The sequence below is a fragment of the Colletotrichum truncatum genome (assembly GCF_014235925.2).
Source record: "Colletotrichum truncatum strain CMES1059 chromosome Unknown Contig_0010, whole genome shotgun sequence".
Classification (NCBI taxonomy): domain Eukaryota; kingdom Fungi; phylum Ascomycota; class Sordariomycetes; order Glomerellales; family Glomerellaceae; genus Colletotrichum; species Colletotrichum truncatum.
The window spans coordinates 1,914,122-1,936,538 of record NW_027222407.1 but is presented as its reverse complement, the minus strand read 5'-3'; the positions used below and the strand labels follow the sequence as shown (position 1 = coordinate 1,936,538).

Below are 22,417 nucleotides of genomic sequence, written 5' to 3'. Positions count from 1 at the left end.
GACCGAAATCTCACCTTTCAACCCACCTCTGTCCGTTGACTCAACAACGGAGACTGAGCTGTCAGGGTTAAATTCACTGGTCTCTGCTATCAAAATATTTGATTTTGTAATTTGAGTAAGGAATTTGATTTTTGGGCGATTTTGACTGATTTTGACATAGGCAGTAACAGTGGATGACACTATTTTTTATCTAAAGTGTCTTCTTTTATAGGTATTCAGGTTGTTTGTAAGGATGTCGCATATGAATCACGAGACCTTGGTTATATAATATCCTCGTTCCTGCAGATTCCGCTTCCTAATTTCTCAATTTTGGTTTCTAAGATGAAGCTCCATTGTCCTTTTATAAGCTACCTAATGCTTGTTTCTCTTCAACATGAAAGATGGAGTTCTTCCGAATTTCCATCATACTTGGATCTCCAAATCCATTTGGAGAATCGGTGCTGCTAGCACTTTAGGAAATGTTGATGCACACCTTGCCAATGTGAGTTCCGCTAGAAAGGTACTCAAAAGCAGCAATCACCTCGTCTCTCCCGAACCCGAACTCCTTCTCCACCGGAACCTGTAGGCCCCGAGTCACAACGTAGCGGGTTACTTCCTCCAATTGCTGTCTCGATCCCACCATGATTCCGCGCACTACCGCTCCCTTGGACATGGCCAAAGCCGCAACATCTGGCATCTGGTCCTGAGGGCATGAAGCCAGGAAACCGATGACGGCAACGGACCCGCCGTATGCGACGGCGTTGATGCTTTGAGCGATCGTTCCAGCTCCTCCGTTCTCGAAGATGTAGTCGGCGCCCTGGCCCTTTGTGATCTTCAAGACTTCCTTAGACCAGTCTGGGGTAGTCTTGTAATTGATGACGAAGTCAGCGCCGTAGGTGTCCTGGACGTACTTCAACTTGGAGTCGGAAGAAGATGTGATGATGGTCGTGGCTCCGGCCGCCTTGGCGAGAATGAGGCCCGTGATTGAAACGCCGCCGGTTCCTGGGACATTGTTTAGATCAAGTTCATACCTGGTCTATGGCTAAAGGGCTTACCGAGAAACAAGACAGTTTGGCCAGGCTTCAGTGGGACGTTCCCGTACAACGAGTTCCACGCCGTACTTCCAGCGCAGACCAGAGCAGACAGCTGCGCGTAGCTAAGGTGATGAGCGTCCGATGGAACCTTGACAAGCGCGGAGCTTGGAAGGACGATGAACTGTCGCAACGCGCCGTCGATGTTACCACCGAGGGTACGGGGCGAGTCCTTGATCACACCGTACAAGGTATTAAGGTCGAAAGCTGCAATGACCTTGTCTCCTTCGGAAAATCCGTCGACTTGGTTGCCAACCTTGACGACGTCGCCAGAGATATCGGAGCATGGAATGACGTTGTCTTTGACAGGGAAGGGGTACTTTCCAATCGCGACAGCGAAGTCGCGGAAGTTGAGGGCGACACTTCGGATGCGGATCAGGACCTCGTAGGAGGAGGGCTCGGGGACCGGCTCGGTGTCCTGGCGAAGGTCGTGAATGGAGGACCTCTGGGGAAGTCTGAAAACCTGCTGAGTTGCCATTTCTATGGTTGTTATGATTGTCGTAATAGGCTGTGTGTTGTCTGTCTGATGAGGAGGCAGAGAAAGATGTTGGATGCTTTGGAGATGGGAGATGGTCAATATATATACATATCTGTTTGCCTGTATTTACTGTGCAAATTTTCCTCCTCAAGAACTTTTACGTTTAGTTCATGTCAAGAATGAAGTGACGAAACTACCATTCAAACACGGTCAATCATCGCGATTCATTGGCGGAATCCCACCGGCTGTTGGGGTCAAAAACCAGACTGCCATGGAGGCCTAGCTTAATCATGATGAAGCAGTAATGCACTTGAATAAATCACGGACAAACGTCATGTCTACTGACAAATATTATTTTTAACCCCAAAATTACGAAAAAGCTTTCTACTTGTAGCAGCTGAGGATGACTCTGTCGTCTTGTTCATGAGTTGTTAGTTGGTTGGTCTGGGCATCGTGGGTATTTTCTACTCCAACTTGGGGTCAAAATACCCAGAACTGAGTTGTTCAATGGCATTGGTTCTGTGGCAAACCAAATAAGGAAAAAAATGTCAGAAGCCGAAGTTTACCCCTGGAGTGAAAATGTCTTGGGCCCAGATTATTAATCGCTAAGCGTGACTAACGGTGGTCCTGAGTTTCTTTGTAATCAGGTTTTCCACCTCTGTCAGAGCTGTGAATCGCAGCTAGACAAGCTATCGTGCTAAGCTTCTGAACCCTGGACAACATCAAACCCCTGCCACGTTGCACTACGGGTATCGGAATCAAGACTTTCTTGGATCGTACTTGGCTATGCCAATGCCCCGTGGTCGGCCACGTCGTAATGTGGCACCCTGCAGATTTTGCCAAAAACAGTTCAAGAGACAGGAGCATCTTGAGCGCCATGAACGCACTCGTATGTTTTCAGCCCCAAATCTCTTCTAGCCTCTATCTTACAACTGTATTTATGTCTCTCCCTATTGGTCGAATGAACAGTGGTGGGATTGTTAACATGTTTGCAAAGACACCCGGGAACAGCCATTCTCGTGTGACTGTGGACGTACTTTTTCTCGCCAGTAAGTGATATCAGATGATGGCAACAGAGTTATAATTGTGCTGAGCTTTTTACTTACCATCCCAACAGGGATCTTTTATCCAGACATCAGAGATTGTCTCATGCCGGTGCACACCAAGAGCAAGAGAGTCCGGACGACGCCAATGTGGACGCGGTTGAAGCTACAACCGCCGATGCGCCAACTACCAAGACTTACACCCAGAACGCCACTGCAGTTGAGCACCAAACGACAGTTGTAGACGAGACGAATCTACAAAATGAGCAATCTTTGAAATTGATGCTACCTGAAGGAGATGGAGATTTTCAGGTTCCACACCCTACGACATCATTTGACGCCTCGACAGAAGAACACCCATTCACTAATGACCTTCTTCTTGGGATGATCAGCCTTGATTTTGACTTTTTCTGGAATGATACCCAGCTTTTGAACCCTCTTTTGTCCGACAGTCTGTTCGACAATAACTTTCCATCCACTGAAGGCTTGACAGAATGTCACACAACTCCAACCTCCGGCCAAAGCAATCATATAAGACCAACCGTTGACTTAAACTTGGGGACATGGGAACCTTCGTCCAGTTCGCAGCAACAGATGGACTCTACAGCACCAGAAGAGCACTCGGCTTTTGCCTCGAGGATGCCTTCCATGGAACCCGAAGGCACCGGATCGATTCCCGCTTCCCTGACAGCCGGTCCCGAGCTAGTGCCTGTAGCAGGGCAGACTCACTCCATCCGCCCCTGGAAGATTTCATCCTCTGAGCACGTCCAAATTCTCCACAACGTCGCAGCATGTAAAGATGTCTTACCATCGACATTTCAGCTTCCGTCAAAGCATACCCTATCCCGTTTTCTGGAAGGGTATTTTCGCGGTTTCCACATTCACATGCCCTTTCTACACTGCGTCACCTTTTCTGCCTCATCTGCTAGTCCCGAACTCCTTCTTTCCCTGGCCGCGGTCGGCGCTCTTTATCGATTTGAGCGCATCAAAGCATACCGGCTCTATGAGGCCGCCCAGTGCCTGATTACTTGGCGCCTTGGAGAAAATCGTCGTGCCGTTCTCAGTCGACTCACCAACGAGTCCGCAAGCCACTCGAGTTACTCAAGATCTCCGAATGTGCCTAGTGACGTCCCTGATGTGAGTTTGAGTAGCGGGCTTGGGGCTGGCGCTCCAGTCGAGAGAAACGGAACCAAACTTCAAACATTACAGGCCATGATTGTAATCATGGCGATGGCATCATGGGGTGCCCGCGATCTACTATCGGACGCGTTGTCAATGTCTAGCCAAGTGGCGATGTTCGCCCGCGAAGTAGGAATTGCCCAGCCGGAGAGGGGATCAACAAGGGACATGTGCTGGGAGGAATGGACAGGTCGGGAAGAGCGCCGTCGTACACTCTTTTGCGCTTACGTGCTGCTCAACTTGCAGTCTGTTGCATTCGACGTGCCGCCACTACTCCTCAATCGGGAGATCGCCATAGACTTGCCTGGCTGTGCGTCTGCATGGAAGGCTACAAACTCGACGGAATGGTCCCTTCTGCTCGACAGGTACATGCCGCCAGACCCGTTTCAGAAAAGACTGCATGATATCCTATCGGGGCGGCGGACTCACGTCGAATCGCCCCTCTCGTCGTTTGGGAATTATGTTCTCGTTCACGGCCTGCTGCAGCAGACTTTATTAACCAACCATGCTCGCGAGGGCCCAACCAACGAAAACACTCCCTTCAGCGACGACCATGTCGGACGCATGGAGGCTGCGCTTCGTGTTTGGCAGGAGTCCTGGGAGGCTACATACGAGTCGACCACGGATCCTTCATCCCCAAAAGGGCCCATGGGATTCAACTCTACTGCGATACTACGTCTTGTCTATATCCGCCTCAACGTAAATCTGGGGCCTAACAGACATGTACTATCTCGTGATCCTCACGGTATACTCAAGGCTTTCAAGCAGCCTATAATCACTTCAGAAAAACGGTCACTTTGCCTGGACCGGGCAGTGCTCCAGTGTATTCATGCCCTCAGCATCCCTGTAAGGATCGGCATCACGTTTGTGTCGCGTACGCAGACATTAAACTGGAGCATCCAGCACGCCCTGTGCAACCTAGAATGCGCATTCGTTCTTGGACAGTGGCTCTTGGCCGTCTCCGAGTCCGTGGAAGCTTCAGGGCTTGGTTCGCTGCGGGGTGACGAGCGGAGGCTCGTGAACATGGCGGCGAGTCTGGTGCGGGAAACGGAGTACGGTGACATTCTGGATGACGAGCCAAGTCATGCGGCCCAGATAAGAAACCTAGCTGCTGCGACTATGCGGCTCTGGGCCCAAATATTGAAAGGCACCCACGCGTTCGATGTTGTCGATGTGGTGGGTACAGGCTTGTCGATGGTGGCCGATGAGCTGGAGAGGCAAACGTTTGGGGCGGCGGGCAGTTTACAGGGGCCAACCCACTAATCCCAGGTTCCTGGGGAAGATGGGGAAAAACGAGGACGACGCCCACCCCCCCATTAACATTAACCCCAGGAAAAGTCAGCTGACCGCTGTTGGTGATCCCCCTAATCCTGGGAAATGGCAAAGTTCCTACTGCAAATGGGATCCTAGGTCGGCAGCATGCTTTTACTTCGTAATATAAGTTGGCGGGTATTGCGATTGAGGACTGAACACTCGGATCGCTTAGAAGGGGGGGTTGTCTGGTTTCGGCATTAGGCCAGAATGGTTTGTTGTTGCGCGCAACAATGCTATGCGAACCTATTACACCGTCACCTTTGTGCGGCGTATGTCTGATTCTCTAAGATGATTTCGGCCTAGGTTACTATATCTTTACACAATCGGCACTTGGCATTTACACCATCATCTGGATATAATCCGAAGACATCGGCTGACTAGAAGCCTAAGTCGAGCGGCAAAAGGTCTTTGCGCTTGTGATCCTGGCCGAAGCAGGGCCCCGGGCGCCTGGTGCAAAACGCTGACTGGTAATTTTTCTGGGAAGAGGGCGCAATTCCATTATTCAAGGCCATGTTGTTGGTTCCCTGCTTTTCCTGCTGCCAAAACTACCTAAGGTTTTTCTGAGCCTGGGGGGGTTCGTCCCCCTCTGTAACGGGGGCGGCTAGAAAACTCCTCGGTTGGCGGCCTAGAGCTCCCCCGAATTGCCGAGGGGAAGGGCGCTTTCACACTCGTGTTTCGGACGCTAATCTCCGCCGAACCGAGTCCGCGCTTCAGTTGGGTTTGTCTCCAAATCTGGAGGTTTTTTTACTTATGCTTTTTTTGCCCCTACCTAGGGTACTTTACTCCAAAACGTTGCGCTTACACCTCCCCCCCTGAAGAACCCCCCTGGAGACCCCAGTTTTCCCCATCCTTCCCTCCGCATCTCCAGACTTTTATTGGTCTTTGATCCCAGTAATCTTAGCTTGATACCTTTGCCCCGTTTTTTCTTTTTCAACTCTTAGCTACGTTACAGTAGCATTCTTGATGTACGACCAGGGGGCATCCAGACTCAGGTCATATGTATGTAGGGATTTACTCATTACCATGTACGGATATATGTGCTATGCTACGTGGTCACACACACCATTACCACCCTGAGTGTCCACAACTCGCCTGCATCAACACCGACAAGAAAGAATAGAATCAGCAACTCATCACAAGTCATATGGAACTGAAGAGTTGCGACTGTTTGAGCAGAGCAAACCATTAAAGACATGGCCGGTTCTCTGAGCTATGGAGACTCAGTAATGAAGTTACAGTTATCAACCCAAACTAAGTGTAGGATTCCGCCGCTTTCAACCCTTGGACGCGTCCCGATTGGAGCGCGTCCAACGCGCAGGAGAATTGCCTTCCGGGCTCGTGCTATTAAGACCCGGTTTTTGGCCTCTGTTAGAAAGGCGGGTGACACTCTGGGGTTTTGTGGGACGGTTCTGGCCTTTGCGGGGGGCGGGGTTAGCGGCCCAAGTTGCCCAGAATGCACTCTAGCGGATCCACATCCTAGTCGGGCCGTTCTGTATTGGCTGCGCTGGCGGAAAAGAGAGAATGGATGCGTGAGAAAGAGAGAGTCGAAGCAACACAAACTTCTTTTTAATAGACAGGCCCAGTACCACCCTCTCTCTCTCTCTCCCTCTTGGCTTCCTTTCTTCTTTGTCCCCCTCTGCTCTCTTTCTCAATACAACCTCCCCTTTCAAGTCCGGCCAATACACCTCTAATCTTCGGGATCAACAAACATGAGTAAAGTCGACGAGAAATCCGGCGCCGACCCCGCCAAGGTCGAGGCCGCCGCCGCCGATGTCGACCACATCGCCGACCTCGACGAGAAGGCCTCGCCCGCCGCTTACAAGGCGGATGCCATCGAGGCAGAGCTGGCTGAGCTCAAGATGGGAGTGTTGGAGGCCGTCAAGCTCTATCCCATGGCCTCCATGTGGGCTTTCATCATGTCCACGACAATTGTAAGCGACTGAACCCTTCACATTAACTCACTCCCAATTTAAAAAGCGCTTGCAGCTGACAAAACCACTGTTAGATCATGGAGTCCTACTGCGTCTTCCTCATGGGCGCCTTCGTCGCCATGAATCAGTTCCAGCTGGAGTATGGCATCAAAGACTCCAAGGGCAAGTACCAAATCGAGGCATCGTGGCAGTCTGCTCTCCAGGTCGGTGGCCCTCTCGGTGCCATCATTGGTGTCTGCATCGCTGGTCCCATTACCAGCCGTATCGGTTACCGCTGGGCCACCATTGGCGGTCTCATGGTCTTGAACGCCTTCATCTTCGTCTTCTACTTCGCCAACTCGCTTGCCGTCATGTTTGTCAGCCAGCTTCTCGAGGGTGTCCCCTGGGGCATCTTCATCGCCAACGCACCCGCCTACTGCAGTGAGATCGTGCCCATGAGACTGAGAGCCCCTGCCACCCAGATGTTGCAGATGTTCTGGGCTATTGGTGCCATTATCGTCGGTGGTGTCTGCTACGTATACGAGAGCAAGACCGACCAGAGCGCATGGAAGTCTGTGGCCCCTTTTCCGCGTGATGGACGTCTTTTTCCCTTTTGCTAACAAGAGATATTCAACAGGGTTCCTATCGCCCTTCAATGGATGTTCCCCACCCCCCTCGCCATCCTCCTCTACATCGCTCCCGAGTCCCCCTGGTGGCTGGTTCGCAAGGGACGTCTTGACGACGCTGCCGTTGCCGTCCGCCGCCTTGGACGTGCCTCTGGCACCAATGTTGAAGAGTCCGTCGCCATGATTCGTCGTACCATTGAGCTTGAGAAGACCGAAAAGGAGCCCGGCTACGTCGAGCTCTTCAGGGGCACCGACAGATACCGCACCCTCATCGTTTGCGGTGTGTATGCTGCTCAGAACCTTACTGGTAATCTTATTGCCAACCAGGCCGTCTTCTTCTTCAGACGTGAGTTTCCCCCCTTTCTATCTGCTTTTTAGTAGGTAGCCCGTGAAGCCTTTTTTAACTAACACATCAACAGAGGCTGGTATCGGTTCCCAGCTTGCCTTCGCCCTTGGTCTCATCACCTCCGCCCTGCAGACCGTTTTCGTCATGCTTTCCTGGATTCTCACGACGTACCTCGGCCGCCGCACCATTTACGTCTGGGGTTCGTTCATCAACGTCCTCTTCCTCATCGCCCTTGGTGTTGCTGGCTCTGTCGGCGATTCTACCGCTGCCTCTTTGGCCATGGCTTCTTTGGGTCTCATCGTCTCCGTCGGTTTCACCCTCGGACCTGCCCCCGCTTCCTGGGTCATCATCGCCGAGACCTCCGCCATCCGTCTCCGTCCCCTTACCACCGGTATTGGACGTGCCGCCTACTACGTCGTCAACATCCCCTGTATCTTCCTCTCTACTTACATGCTCAACAGCACGGTATGTTTGCTCCCCCCTCCCCCCCACAATCCGACAAAAAGAAAAAGCAGATTCGCTAACATGATAAATAGGGTGTCGACTTGGGCGGCAAGTGCGGTTACGTCTGGGGTGCCACCGGTTTCTTCTGCTTCGTCATGGCCTTCTTCTACATTCCTGAGATGAAGAACCGTTCCGTCCGTGAGATTGACATCATGTTCAAGCGTCGCATCCCCGCTCGCAAGTGGAAGAAGACCGTCATCGACATCAACGATGACGAGTAAATGTGCATTTGTTGCTTTTGTGCTATTGTTAGGTTCTAGACCAAAGGTCTACCGGCTTGACTGAGTCACGCATGGCCCCCCCCAGCGCGCTCCTGTTGAAGAGCGTCAAGTTGAGGGGCAAGGGGAAACATCTTGTAGTGGATGCCAGAATAAGCGGAGACTTGTGAACATTTTGTTAAGTCTAGCGTAAGAGGCATATTATAATAATACCTTGGATAATAAGCAAACTTTTGCTACATAAACAAAGAACCCTCTTATTGTGATTATTACTTTGCCCTACACTTGAATATCCAAGATGTTGCCATGTTGGATCACCATTGATAAAGAGGTACCCGCTTTTTCAAGTTAGCTGATGAGTTAGAGAAAGAATCACTTAAAGAGTGTCTGTTCAAGCATGCCTCAAGGTCTTGAAGGACGCTTCTCTAGAATCATATCAGATGGCGAAACCTTTGGAAACCTTTTGAAACCCTCACAAAACAATGAATAGGAATACTTGTACAAGGGTTTGCGTAGGTCCTTGGTGATCGCTTGGTGTCAAACTTGCGTTAACCTGCGAAAGATACCAAACCAGAGTGAGTTTAGGAAGCCCCTTTCGCGACAACCTGCACAAGCGATGGCATCCGCATTGTTTAGCGTATAAGGCAGTTGTATATTGTGAGCCGTGGTAGTCACCAGAAACTTTATACGTAAACAAAGTGACAAATTGCGCGCAGGAAGGGCTTCATACAAAGTATGTGCGTATGAAGGAAAGAATATAGTTTCGACATGAGACGACCCGGCTAGGCTTCGCAACACGTAGCAAAGGAACGAACGTTGAACCAAATTATTGCCATGTCTAAAGAATCCTCAAACACAGTAGTTGCGTGGTCTGTTATATTTAGCCTACCATGTCAACGCCATCACTAAAACAGCACGTGTCTGCCTCACCCCAAACTGCTGCAGGCTTGGCTCATTAGTGACAAGGCCCTCTGCCAAGGGCGCCATGCATGTCAGTAGGGCCTTTGGCTTGGAACTTCACAGATCATCAAACCACATGTCACAAAGTCTTGTCCTTATAAAGATCGTGATCTTGCGGCAAGGCGGTTCATGAATGAGAACTTTTGAGCCAGATGTGCAATCTTGCCCAATATACTCTCATGTCAATACATCCAAGCTTGGTTTTGAGCTCCAGCAAGGGATCGAGGTTGAAAAACAATTGAGGCTCAAGCCCTAGACTTACTCGCGTCCTCGACAAGACACCTCAGCTGCCACTACTTGGCTTGGCAAGCTTGTCCGCTGCGGCCAGGCGGGGTCAACAGGCGTAATATGAGACAGGGGAATAATGCATCATGTAAGCGGTAATGTGGCATGTGTGATTTGTGCGGCGTTCTCCGATCAGACCGAGTCCTATACCGTTTTTGGCCCTTTACCCAAGAATCTCTCTCATGACTTTTTTCGCGAATCGGCCTGTTGAAATCAAGACTGCGACCGTGGTCTCTGGGAACAGTAAGCTGACTGCAGGCCAGATCCAATTTGGAGAGTAATCACGAACAAAACCGGCTCCGACCAATTGAAAGTCACCTAGTGCACAACAATTACACTCTTGATTGGCTAAGCCCTCGGGGACTTTGTCCAAGGGATCAAATACCGTGTCTTACCATTAAAAAAAAACAGGATATTATATAAGGGATGGCTGATCGCTTCTTGTTACACCACAACTATCCCCTTGCGTACTACTGTATCCTGATCCAATGAAAATTGCAACGTTTCTGGTCGGCTTCGGCGCCGCCCTTATCACTGCCTACGTGGTAGATAGGCTCCTCCGATCAAGGAAGAATGCAAACCGCCTCCCTCTTCCGCCCGGCCCAAAGCCGCTCCCCTTTGTGGGAAACATACGGGACCTGCCTAAGAGAGGCACTTTTGGAGCGCACCACTGGGTGAAATTTAAGGATCTGTACGGTATGCGTAGCGCCTACACAACATGTTGCTCGGATCAGTTGTCGGACGTGTTTATGCTCGATTCAGCGGAACTAAACCACTCATAGGCCCAATCAGCTCGGTTCAGGTCATGGGCAAAACAATCATCGTTGTCAATGACGCTGATATGGCTTCTGAGATATTTGAGAAGCGATCTACCACGTTTTCGTCGAGAGCAAAATTGACAGTTGCAGGTGATCTGTATGTAAAGGCTCATTACTGGACAGACTTTTTCCTGCCAATGAATCATTGTGAATGCTCTCTGACGAATTGTTAGGGTTGGATGGAAAGATTCTACCGGCGGCTTGCCGTATAACAACACATGGCGCGTCCACCGGAAACACATGGCTCGTATCATTGGCTCTAAAACGTCTACGGCGCAATATGATAAGTTGCAAGAGGAAGAGGCGGGCCATTTTCTGTTACATCTACTGGAAAGCCCCCAGAATCTCGAAGATCACATAAAAAGGTTGGTGAACGCTGACCCGATTTGTGAGGCTCCGAAGCAGAAGACTAATGCGCATTTGCTTTAGGGAAGTTGGCTCAATTATTCTCAGCATGGTCTTTGGCTATAATACGGAACAATTCAAGAAAGATGGTCTTTTGGATCTGATGAACAAGGTGATGGATGATTTCACTCGGATAGCTACGATTGGTACCTACATGGTCGATATATTCCCCTTGCGTGAGTATTGTGGCCTTTTTCCGGCCTCATAGCAGTGAGAGGCCCAAAACGTAGTTATATATGCTGATTGTTACCAGTAAGATATGTACCCGAATGGTTCCCTGGCACCGGCTGGAAGCAAGAGGCTAAACAGTACGCCGAGGAATACATGGCGACCGTCGAGAAGCCGTACAGGTTTGTGCAACATCAGATGGCCGAGGGCAAAGACGACCAGTCGTACCTCTCGCGTCTCCTATCAGCAACTGGAGATGAACCGGACGATACATATGATGTTAAAATGACTGCCCAATCTTTATTCGCGGGTGGATCAGATACAGTTAAGATCACCTCTCTGACAACAAGGAAAAGGAGTTTTTTGCTGATTAGCTCAGAGCGTATCGGCACTATACAGTTTCTTTTTGGCCATGACGCTCTACCCCGACATTCAGAAAAAGGCACAAGCGGAAATCGATCGCGTAATAGGTAGTGAGCGACTGCCTAATCTAGACGACCGTGAAAACCTGCCTTACATTGAGGCTCTCTTGTCGGAGGTCTTCCGCTGGCACCCCATTGCCCCCATGGGTATCGGTCATGCCAGTTCAGAAGACGCTACCTTTAATGGCTACTTTATTCCGGCCGGGGCGATAGTAGTTGGAAATATCTGGTATGATCTTCCATGCTCTTCCAGGTAGTGCAGGAAGACCTGTTATTGACGATTACGTTTGTAGGTGGTTTACACATGATCCTGCCGTCTATAAGGATCCTATGGAATTTCGACCAGAAAGATACGTGGACGGTCAAGGTCACGAGCCGGAGACTGATCCACGAAAGTATGTGTTTGGCTTCGGCAGACGGATCTGCCCGGGAAGGCTCTTGGCGGAAAACACATTATACCTTACTATTGTGCAAGTGTTGGCTGTTTTCAACATTGAGAAGAAGATCATTGATGGAAAGGTTATCGAACCTGAAGAAAAGTTCTTGCCTGGGTTAATCAGTCATCCGGCGCATTTCGAGACGTCGATCAAGCCGAGATCCCCGCATCACGAGCAGTTGATCCGCTCCGTCGAACAGGTGTATCCGTGGAGGAAGTCTCACGCGGAGGTGTTTGAGAAAGTGACCAGCTGATGGCGGACAATCGCCTTGTCTTGGCTTCCGACTCCGGTGTATTCTTGAATGTACAATCTTGAACTGATGGTGGTCATGAGGAGAACTTCTCATCCATATACTTTGACAATGAAATATTCATGCTCATTTGCCCACTTTTTTCCAGGGCAACAAAACGACAGCCGCTTTGCAATTATACGTTAAGAACATCTACTATTGCGCTTATACCTGGATCTGAAGCAAAGAAAATATTAGTTGTTGTCAGTATCTCGCAGCTCATTCTATGAGCCACAAGCCCCATAAATTTTCACAGGAAGCTGCCTATTGCACACTGTAAAGAACCAAAATAGCAGGCATCCACATGTATTCTATCGCTTTTAACGTGACGCTATTCTAAGCCAGTGCTATTTTTCATTCCGTGCTGGATCTGTAGCCAGCACCCAGTGACAATACCATACCCCGTAGAACCATAGCCCTACTCCATGCTCCCTATCATGATATCACTCGAGGCCTGAGTCCTTGGTCGGCTTTTTAGGCGACTGTGGAGGTGGTGAATCTGCAAAGTCCAAGTCTGGAAAGCCAAAGATAGTGTTAGGGAGGGTTTGTAATGACAAGTCTGCAATAAGCTCCTCAACCTCCCCTGCTGGTTGAGCTCCCAGCTCTTCGGTCTCCTTCTGGGTAACAAACCGGCTAATCCACTCTGTCGATAGCTTCTCCAGCGCCGAGAGAATTCTCAAATGTATATCGTTGATAATCTTCCAGTTCGTATCCAAGGTTACCATCGTCAGTCCAGGGGTCGGTGGCTCCCCGGCCATCTGGCGATTGTACTCTTCTTCATTTTGTACCGCCTTTAAAATCATTGAGTCGAGCTCGTGGCAGTAGTTCTGCATCATCGTGTAGCAAGCTTGAGTGTAGGGTAGCGTTTTGATAGCGTCTGGCGTGATGCTGTAAACTGCAATGAAGCCCTTTTTCGTATTGATGTCATTGAGGCTGGTAGGGCTGGCGATCCTCTAGTCGCCCTCAAGCTGAGAAATACCGAGCGGAGTTTTAGGTTGGGTGGAAATAGGGGATAGCGTGGCTGATTTCTGGTCTTCGTCTGCCATGGCGAAAACTGTGAACTTTTCGATGGTCGCTAGGGGTTTTCTTAATGGAGATGTTTGCACGTCGTGGCTAAAAAGTAACAGAAAGCCTTAATATCGTCATTTGTACTTTGTAGCTTCCTTCACGTTGCCCTAAGTTGACTTCTTTCCTTATGATACTAGCCACCATGAGTCCTATTACATTTACAAGGAAGGTGCACAGTGAAAGAATAAGATAAGAACAATACAGCAGGTGCAAGAGAAAGGTGATAGTGGTAACAAAACGAGTCATCTTCGACAAGAGCTTTCCTCACGGCGACAGATTCTGAGTCCTTCCATAAGAAGAAGTCGAAAAATCAAAGTCTTTCAAATTTTCCACCTTCATTGCATTAAAGCCGATCTTTTCATCCTCACTGCCCAGTATGGGCGAAATGGAACAAAGAGCCACATCTTTAAAAGGTCCCTTTTCTTCAGCGACGCGCAAACTTTTGTCAGTATCTACGAACGAAGAAAATGTTACCACGACCTTCCCCGTCGCCGGGAATTTGACCATAGACGAAGCTGTGGCTCTGTATCGCGAGGTCGAAGCTTTCCAGAAAGAGTACAAAATGGCTAAATACAAGGTCCCAGAGTATGCCGTACGTTCAGCTCTTCCGTCACTCTCTCCAGTACCTGTCCATGTCCAATGAGTTGAATCGTTTCGTCATTCGGCATCACCCAACACAACACCTTCCGCCCTTTTGATCATAATATTATCAATAGATCAGGTATCACAAAAACAGCTGACGTTCTTCAAGTCTCCCAAAGAAATCGAGCTCGCTATGATCCGCGGCACTCTCAACCTCCGCGCTCGCGAGATATCCATCGCCCTCTTCCACAACTTCGTGGCCTACCCAACACCCACAGGCAGCCTCCCAGCCACCGACCCTACTACCATTCTGCTCCGAGACTACCGTTCCAGTCTAGTCTCCGTCAATGCCAAATGGGCTGACCTTCTCGCCGAGAAACTCAGCCGCCGTCAGGAATCCAAAGCTTTACGCCGCCGTCATAAGCGTCGCAATCGCCGGTTCTTACACTCGCAGCTGGCATGGTGGAGAGCTGTGCGTGAAGAAGCAAAGGAAATGAAATACGATGCCGATGTGGAGGAAGATGATTGTCCTGAAACACACAGAGCTGCTAGAAGAACTGCAGAGAAGAGGGAGAGGAGGAAGCGGTACTACGCCAGGAAGAACGAAATGAGAAGAAATGGCTGCGTGCTTACAAAAGCTCTGGGGGATATCGAGAGGATCTGTAATTCGCCGGCAAGCTCAGATGGTGTGCCTTTACACGATAGCTTCCAGAGAAACTACATCATTCCCGAGCACGTCAAGTCAGATGCAGACCTGCTCGTCTACTTCAATCAGCTTGGTCTTCGGTTCACGCCCTGCAAAGGCACTCATCTTCATCGTTGATGGCACTTGGAACGGTTTTGGATGTCTTGTTGAAGGATAAAAGGCTTTTGTGTTGGATTACAGTGATTCGGCGTCGCGAAGAAATGTACAGATTACAGCTGGGTAGAAATCGTTCAGCTTTGTCGGGCAAGGATGCATAGCTAGCTAATACAGTTTTACCCACCTCATCGTCGCAGCTTCTGCATTCATCCTGCCTACTATCGTCAGCGTAAGTTATAGAAACTGAGATCTCATTGTGTCGATGACAACCCCACTTCCGTTTGGTTCTTGCCTTGCGTTATGCGTGGTTGCTAGGCAATCTGGGGGCCAAGACATAATGTTTCCATGTGCTACTCTAATCTTATCGTTTTACTAAGGGTGCTTGCCATACTGAAGTGGCTTGAGAACTCCTTCCATTCTTTAATAGCTTAGAAGACTTTAGTTCAAGCAGAAGAAAGAAAATTTGCGACCTATTGTCGCAGGCTTGAACAGGCGCTGAGCGAGGTTGCATCTCTGCTCATTTTCTTCTCAGACCTGCGGATGAAATAGACTGGCTTGTTTTTTTTACCACTATAATACACAGACACTCGCTCAACTTGTTTATCATTATGCAATCATAACATGACCGTCCTTTACGCAGTATGACACCTGGCCTCAGTCACAAATATAACACCAGTTTGAGCCATCTCAAGGGAGAAAAAAAGCTCCCCTGCCAAGGCCACCTTAGTAGAATTTGAGGCGTCCATCCAGTCTGGGGAGCCAAGAAAAAAAGGAGAGACCGTTTCGGAGATGCTGCGGCTGATGGTCGCATTTGCGCGGCCAATCCAGAATAACGGTGGCGGCGACTAAAGCACCAAATTAAGCTTAGATTCAGTCTTTTTAACAGCTACCACCTAGCCTAGAACAAGCCACTTTGACATTTTGTCACGTTTGACTTAACCTTACTCAAAAAAAACATATCTGGGATGTGCACTTCGCTTAAACGAGGCGGAATTCCCTAGACAGCCAGTCAACAATCACTGCCCAGCCTTGCTTGGACGCTTTCGCAACAGCCTAGGAATGTACGAAATCAATAACTCAGGGGAGAAAGCTTGGCGAATATTTGTGCTTCCCCCAAGGCCCATATCATGATATGTTGTTTCTCAAGTATATAGGCGTGTGAAGACACGGCTTGAAGTTCAGGAAGGGAGGAATCACACCGAACTCTGGCACCTGTTGCCAGAATAATTCCGCTCTTTATCATAAGCTCCGCCGTAGCGATGGTTCGATTTCTCGGGTGGATAGCCCTCGCGGCTTCACTCCTTTCCGTTCAAGCTACCCAGCCTGGCAGCGGCTGGGTTGCCGATGTCGAGCTCGACACCGTCAAGGTCCTCCAGTACGACGACCGTCTTCACTTCCATGTCCCCCTTACCCTTAACCGGGTCAATTCTGTCGCTACCTCTCTGCTCATCGAAGTCTTCGCCAAGCCATACAAGGTGCAAAACGCGAGCTATGCCGCGGGTGGCATCCCAACTACCCGTCTATCGTCCGAGACGTTCGCGGTTGCGTCTGGTGTGAACAAGGCTCCGTATTCCGTCTTTGTACATCTCAACAACAGCGGTCCTTGGGAGGACTACTACATCCATGCCGAGGTCACGACCCGGAACGATAGAAGGGGCACGGTGAACTCCGGCGGTGACTTTGTCATTGTCGTCGACCAGGGCGGTCAATGGACTGCTGTCGATGTCGGTGTGCACCAGAACAACATCAACCAGCAAATCATCGACTATGTGAAAAGCATCCCCGCTACTGGTACGGACATCACTCCACCAGCTGCTGAGGAGCCTGGGAGAAAAAATCCCGAGATCATTCCCAAGGAGGTCAAGGAGAACGTTCCTAAAGACAACACCACCACCACTCCTAACCCTAACGGGACACCCACACCCCCTGGCGGCGGAGGCGGCCGTGGAAAGACTGTGGTTGTCGTCACTCGAACGACCACCTTCTGCCCTGACCCCACCCCTCCTCCGCCTCCGTGCCCTGATGAGAAACTCGAGAGCGGGCAGCGACCGCGGCAAGAGAAGCGGCAGGATCCCGGCAATATCGGCGGTGGCGGTGGCTCCGGACCCGTCTCGGCCGCCTTTATCAGCGGGACCTTCACCTACAAAGGCTACAACGGTGTAGTCCGACCAATCCGACGTCAGTACATTAGCCTTATCGCGGAACTTTTCAAGGGCAAGGACAAGATTGGATGGTGGATTTCTTTTGCCACAACGGACGACAACGGTATAGCCAGTTTCAGGTTTAGCATCCGCGAGGGCCAGACTGTCGTCGTCAACAGCGTCATCGCTCAGCTCTCCTCGGAAAACGCCTACCGTCTGGCGGTCCGAAAGGAGTACAAGCCGGGGTTCACTGACTTCTCTACCAGCAACGCGCTCGTCGACCTGACCTCCTCCCCCTGGGTGGTCGAGGCAGGAAAATCCATCGTCGTTAACACGACCTACCCCGACAGCGAGGCCAACAAGGGTCTTTTGGCCGCCGATTCATTCAAGACGGTCATTGACTACGCAAAGAAGAACATCCTGGTCGGCAGTGAGTTTAAGCCGGTCACCGTCTGGTACCCCTCGACTCGTTTGAACTCCGACGGTAAAACCCCCTCGACGGCGGCTCTGATCATGTCGGAGGCCCCCAATGTGTACGTCAATCTACCTCAGATATATGCCGGATATCCAGGAACGATTGCACACGAGCTCGGGCACTACCTCCATTACCTGGCCATTGGCGTCAATAGTTTCCCAGGTCCTGGCGGGCCTCATAGCATCTGCGACGGCAAAACCTACCACGAGGGGCTCACATTCTCAGAGGGTTATGCCACGGCCTTTGGCATGCAGGCCCTTGACCAGACGGGATTCGACGACCCCTACATGATCTTTCACCAAGGTCCTACATTTAACGAGGATTTCGAGGTCTACAACTGCGCTCCCATCGGCCTCGCCATGGACGAGGGGCGCATCGCCGCGGCGATTCTAGAACTCGTCGACCGAAAGCTCGACGTTTTCCCCACGGTGAGCAACAACATCGGCAACGTCGATGCGCCGTTCGACCAGAGACAGATGGGTTGGCAGTTTGACAAGCGCCTGATTTTCTGGGAAATCATGAAGCAGAACCCTCAGAGCATGGCCGAATACTGGTAAGTTTCCCTCGGCCACATCCCCAACATTTCGCGATGCCGATGCTGACTCTACGGACGCAATAGGAACAAACTGAAGGCCAGGTTGAGCAAGACCGACTCGGACATCGTCTTGGCCGTCCTGCGATATCACTATGCAGAGTCAACTTTGTTCCAGTAGTAGTAGCATGAAGAAGGGATACGAGTAAGAGATATGCACATAGCTCGCTCGCCTGCCTGTAAATATCTCATCAAGACTACTAGCGCCTGTGCTTCCTGTATAGTTATAAGCCCAATACATACTTGTTGAACTGAGCACGAAATTAACGAGAGTGACGCAAGGGACGATGCATATCAATCAACTCACAAGCATGCCGTTGGTCTCATTAGAAGGCTGATGGAGTGCCGCTGACATTGGTGACGAGAGTGTGCGAGACTTTGGTTTTGATGGAGGGGAGCTTTAAGCACAACGGCCCTGTGGGAGTCAGGTAATTAAAAAAAGAAAAGAAAAAAAAACGCCAATCAGTCTCGGCTATTTTTTCCATGCTAGGATTGATGAGATCAGTACAACACTCTTCAAAAAATATCATGGCTCATAATAGTTAGTGGCATACAAGTTTAACTCATCATCTCTATTCACTACTTCGTATCATGCATGATGAGACAAAAATGTTGATAAAATCATAGAATCATACTAGAAACATTGATGCTGAGTAATGCTACGACAACACCCTGCGGTACCCCTGACAATGAAAACCGAACAATTACACTACAATGGCAGGAGCTTTCTCCTTGATTTTGAGGTCCTCCGACACTTCCGGTTCAGTGACATCTTCCTCCAAATTTGTGTCCTCAAGCATCCTCGGGTTGAAAGTGCGTGATCCTACAGGAATGAATGTCGACAGGAAAACGATGGCGAAGATTACGGTGAACTGAACACCAGCTGTGTTAGTGAGAGCTTTCCGCACCTCTCCAGTTTCTCTGTATATCTGATCGACGTATCGCCCGAGAAAAGTATTCGCGATAGCGTACGTGACGATATAAAACGAGTACAAGAAAGACATGACAGCGCCCAGCGGTGACACCCTATGTTCATTGCTTTCAAGACGAGCAAGAGATGCCTGAATGTAAGCGGCAAGAGAAACGTCACCAGCAGCCCAGCCAAAGCTAATGGGCAAGAATGTTGCAGCGACGACCCATGCCTGGCTGACTTGATTCTCCGGAGGGTACCAAGAAGGTATGTACCAAACAATGAGCAACAAGACAGCATCCAGCCTGAGCCATGGAATGGGAGTCTTGATGACATTGGTGAACAAGAATACGAAGAGAGCGCCAAGTAATTCACCAAAGTTGGATCCGCCGACCATTATCTGTGACCATGCCGACTGCTTGAGGTAACGACGGGCGATCTGAGGTGCAATACCATTTTCGAGATATCTATGGGCGTAGAGCGCGATGCCGTATGCAGGCAGCAACCAAATGAAGCGGCTGGAGCTGAAAATGATCTTGCCGCCGACCCAAATGGATTCGAAAAATGTGATGAAACCTTTGCCTGCGGCGACGAAGTAGTTGGAGCTACGGGCCTCTGAACGGGCGAGGGCGTTTCTTTCATGGCTTCCATCGGCGACGAAGAACCATATGATGGCAGCAAGGGTGAAACAGATTGGTGTGATGACGAAAGATCGGTTGTTCCCCAGATTGGGGATCAGAACTAGCGCAGTAACAAACGCCCCAGTGGTTCCGGCGACTTCATAGAATATGTGCACCAATGCGTCCATTTGACGGAGCTTTGAAACGTTTCCACCAACAATATCCCTAGGGATAACCCTACGAATGAGCTCGACCATACCGTAAGTGATTCCGGCTACGGCATAGATGGGGATTATCGAGTCGTTAGGGTAATCACCATAATACGGCCAGCTGTCTTCGGGATGGTCTTTGCGAAAAGCTGCGGGAATAAAGGATCCTCCGGTAGCAGCGTCGAGGATGAGGAGTATCGCTGTCATCAGGCCAAAAAGCAAGATAGCGGCGGACAGTACGTTCTTCGTCGGGAAGTGCTTGATAAGCGGTGCGATGAGAATAGAGCCGACACATTGCGTGGCCTGATTTAGCCCCTGTATTAGGCCGAGGCGCTCGAAAGTACGAGAAGGAGTTCCTGTTGTGATGCTCTCGTAGTCATACCGATTGGTAACCAAGGCGGTGATGGAGCCGTTAAATGCTTCGAGGCCAAACTTGTAAAGCATGATGCCGCAGATGTAGAGGAAGATGGCTTTCCTTTCCTGGGGGGTAAAGGACCCGAGCCTATCGATGAAGCCTTGAAAGAGTGCCATTGTTGGGGGATGATGAAGGGATATGGCGTTTAGCGATGATTGCCCTGGGGAATAATGTCTGTATATAAGTCCAAGGCGAAGACGACATTCCATCCGCTCTGAGATTGTCAAATCGGAACGCGTTCTACATCCACGTGAATAAATATCAGGTAGGGGATTAAATTTAAAGAAAGAAGCAATAAAACTGGGAGGAAGGATGACATTGTACCATGGAAGGGACGAAGTCCCTGGCTGGACAACAGCGGAGAGATATTTGACTTCTTGGCATTTAGGTTGACAGTTACGGGCTGGGTACCGCAGTTCATGCTGTTTTTGTCGATATTAAGTAAGGAAACTGCCTGGTTTGTAGGCGTGGGCCCAACTTTTAGCTTCCGTCAACCTTGTTGGAAGTATTCCAGATGTAGCACGGAAGGTATAAAGGCTGCGGTTGCCAAGAGCTTCCTCCACCTGTGTTTCTCATAGTCTACGTTTCCTTGGCCCCTTCCCAGGTTGGCCTGAATAAGGCAATGCATAACCGGTGATGAATTGAAATTTCATTCATTCATACAGCCACCGCTTTTCCCAGGCCAAGAACGTCATCCTGAGCGAAATAGAATATGTAGAACAATCAACCTATATTCCCATGATATCAGCGTCCTTAAGATGACAGTAAAGATCCGCGCTGCGAACTGGGGCAATGAGTTTATTTCTTGACACCGCCATCCCAGCACAGGCCATCGAAACCTTTGACTCGTAAGTGTTGTCTCTTGGCTGTGGCAACTAGCTTGCGAATTGCCCACGAACCCGTCCCCGCAATGCTTCATGGGTGGTAAAGGTATTCAACCGTGGATACTTGGCCTACCATAGGTATTCAGTAGATACCTCTCGCAGTATTAGACACCATTTTCGTTCTATGCGCCCTGAGGGAGTTTGACAACCATGACTGGGAGGCCGCCGATGTCTTGGCGGGATGAATGGTGGGACTAAGCTAACATTTATTGCATGCTAATGTGATATGCTTTGGCTGGTGATTTGATTGCCAAGAAACGACGATGATGTTGTCGTGTACGGCACTTGCTGGCTGGGGTTGGTAGTGTGAGGCATATGCGTGTGCCTCTTGACCGAAGGTGTTTTGGGAAAGTCGGGCACAAGATCGTGATTGCCATCGTTGACAGACTTGCCCCAGTGTTAGTGCGCCAGCCGTGAGATAAGCTTTCGCCGTATCTTGGGCTACCTATCAGCGCTTGAGGCATGGCACCTTGATGCTGTGGGGTGTGGATACTCACTGTGGGGTAAAGAAGGTACGTCCTGTGGCATCTACTCTCGAAGAGCATTTCTTTCCTTTACTGCTGCAACATCGAACAGGACCACATTCAAGAGCAAAAGAACAAAATGTAAAACGAGAATCAGAGGGATACCATGTGTTCAAATGGTTGGCTCTCGTTCTTTAAATTGGTCTTGCGTTATTTTGCTTCATGCCAAGCCGCACAAAAGAATAAGAAGAGGGCAGTCACGCCCGTCATGCCAAGAGCACAGCTTCAACTGCCAAGACATAGGGTCACTATTTCACCGAACAAACAACGAACATGCTGCCAGTTCGAGAGATACAGGGTCTGAGATCGACGTTCTATCGTATAGTTTCATCGAGCACAGCCTCCTTACTACTTCTCGAGTCCCAATGGCACCCGGCTTTTCGACACCACGATCAAACCACAGTTGAACAGGGCAAGCCTTTGCACAGCCTACTTGTCAGCAGTTTCAAGTAACTGGCAGCATATCTGTGAGTGTTTGCCGCGAAATGCCCAAGAAAATCATTCCATGCTGGTAAGATCGTTTGCCGTACGACACCTTCCGTTGGTTCTGAGTCGTACTTCTCCCGAGTCTCAATCTTTCTTGACATTTTACTGCGGAAATCTAGCTTCAAACGTGGAATAAAAACTTACACAAAAGAAATACCTTTTTTGGAACTATAAAGACTTGGGTCGAAGAACTAGGTAATATAAGCACAGTAAAGATGTGGGGATATTGTAAACAGC

The 22,417-nt window shown here is 49.8% G+C and overlaps 8 protein-coding genes across 8 annotated transcripts; 5 read left to right on the top strand and 3 right to left on the bottom strand.

Moving 5' to 3' along the window:
* Nucleotides 1–451: 451 nt before the first annotated feature.
* CTRU02_213982 (zinc-containing alcohol) lies at nucleotides 452–1,548 on the bottom strand (the record flags this gene model as incomplete). The annotated part of the gene is made up of 2 exons (XM_036724537.1): nucleotides 452–981; nucleotides 1,035–1,548. The coding sequence occupies 2 exons, from the start codon at nucleotides 1,546–1,548 to the stop codon at nucleotides 452–454; spliced, it is 1,044 nt and encodes a 347-aa protein (XP_036583656.1).
* A 786-nt stretch (nucleotides 1,549–2,334) lies between these two features.
* On the top strand, nucleotides 2,335–5,033 carry CTRU02_213981 (regulatory protein (AmdA); the record flags this gene model as incomplete). The annotated part of the gene is made up of 3 exons (XM_036724536.1): nucleotides 2,335–2,437; nucleotides 2,546–2,597; nucleotides 2,666–5,033. The coding sequence occupies 3 exons, from the start codon at nucleotides 2,335–2,337 to the stop codon at nucleotides 5,031–5,033; spliced, it is 2,523 nt and encodes an 840-aa protein (XP_036583655.1).
* A 1,760-nt stretch (nucleotides 5,034–6,793) lies between these two features.
* CTRU02_213980 (MFS sp general alpha glucoside:H+ symporter) lies at nucleotides 6,794–8,691 on the top strand (the record flags this gene model as incomplete). The annotated part of the gene is made up of 5 exons (XM_036724535.1): nucleotides 6,794–7,015; nucleotides 7,090–7,565; nucleotides 7,632–7,966; nucleotides 8,040–8,431; nucleotides 8,503–8,691. The coding sequence occupies 5 exons, from the start codon at nucleotides 6,794–6,796 to the stop codon at nucleotides 8,689–8,691; spliced, it is 1,614 nt and encodes a 537-aa protein (XP_036583654.1).
* Nucleotides 8,692–10,421: 1,730 nt separating this feature from the next.
* Nucleotides 10,422–12,436, top strand: CTRU02_213979 (cytochrome p450 oxidoreductase; the record flags this gene model as incomplete). Its single annotated transcript, XM_070206161.1, has 7 exons — nucleotides 10,422–10,629; nucleotides 10,716–10,848; nucleotides 10,925–11,135; nucleotides 11,182–11,332; nucleotides 11,410–11,648; nucleotides 11,704–11,975; nucleotides 12,040–12,436. 7 exons carry the CDS (start codon nucleotides 10,422–10,424, stop codon nucleotides 12,434–12,436), a joined length of 1,611 nt encoding a protein of 536 aa, XP_070060193.1.
* A 479-nt stretch (nucleotides 12,437–12,915) lies between these two features.
* Nucleotides 12,916–13,308, bottom strand: CTRU02_213978 (uncharacterized protein; the record flags this gene model as incomplete). Its single annotated transcript, XM_036724533.1, has 1 exon — nucleotides 12,916–13,308. One exon carries the CDS (start codon nucleotides 13,306–13,308, stop codon nucleotides 12,916–12,918), a length of 393 nt encoding a protein of 130 aa, XP_036583652.1.
* A 608-nt stretch (nucleotides 13,309–13,916) lies between these two features.
* Nucleotides 13,917–14,945, top strand: CTRU02_213977 (uncharacterized protein; the record flags this gene model as incomplete). The annotated part of the gene is made up of 2 exons (XM_070206160.1): nucleotides 13,917–14,132; nucleotides 14,292–14,945. 2 exons carry the CDS (start codon nucleotides 13,917–13,919, stop codon nucleotides 14,943–14,945), a joined length of 870 nt encoding a protein of 289 aa, XP_070060192.1.
* A 2,843-nt stretch (nucleotides 14,946–17,788) lies between these two features.
* CTRU02_213976 (uncharacterized protein) lies at nucleotides 17,789–18,253 on the top strand (the record flags this gene model as incomplete). The annotated part of the gene is made up of 2 exons (XM_036724531.1): nucleotides 17,789–18,093; nucleotides 18,160–18,253. 2 exons carry the CDS (start codon nucleotides 17,789–17,791, stop codon nucleotides 18,251–18,253), a joined length of 399 nt encoding a protein of 132 aa, XP_036583650.1.
* A 583-nt stretch (nucleotides 18,254–18,836) lies between these two features.
* CTRU02_213975 (uncharacterized protein) lies at nucleotides 18,837–20,402 on the bottom strand (the record flags this gene model as incomplete). The annotated part of the gene is made up of 1 exon (XM_036724530.1): nucleotides 18,837–20,402. One exon carries the CDS (start codon nucleotides 20,400–20,402, stop codon nucleotides 18,837–18,839), a length of 1,566 nt encoding a protein of 521 aa, XP_036583649.1.
* Between the last annotated feature and the right edge of the window lie 2,015 nt (nucleotides 20,403–22,417).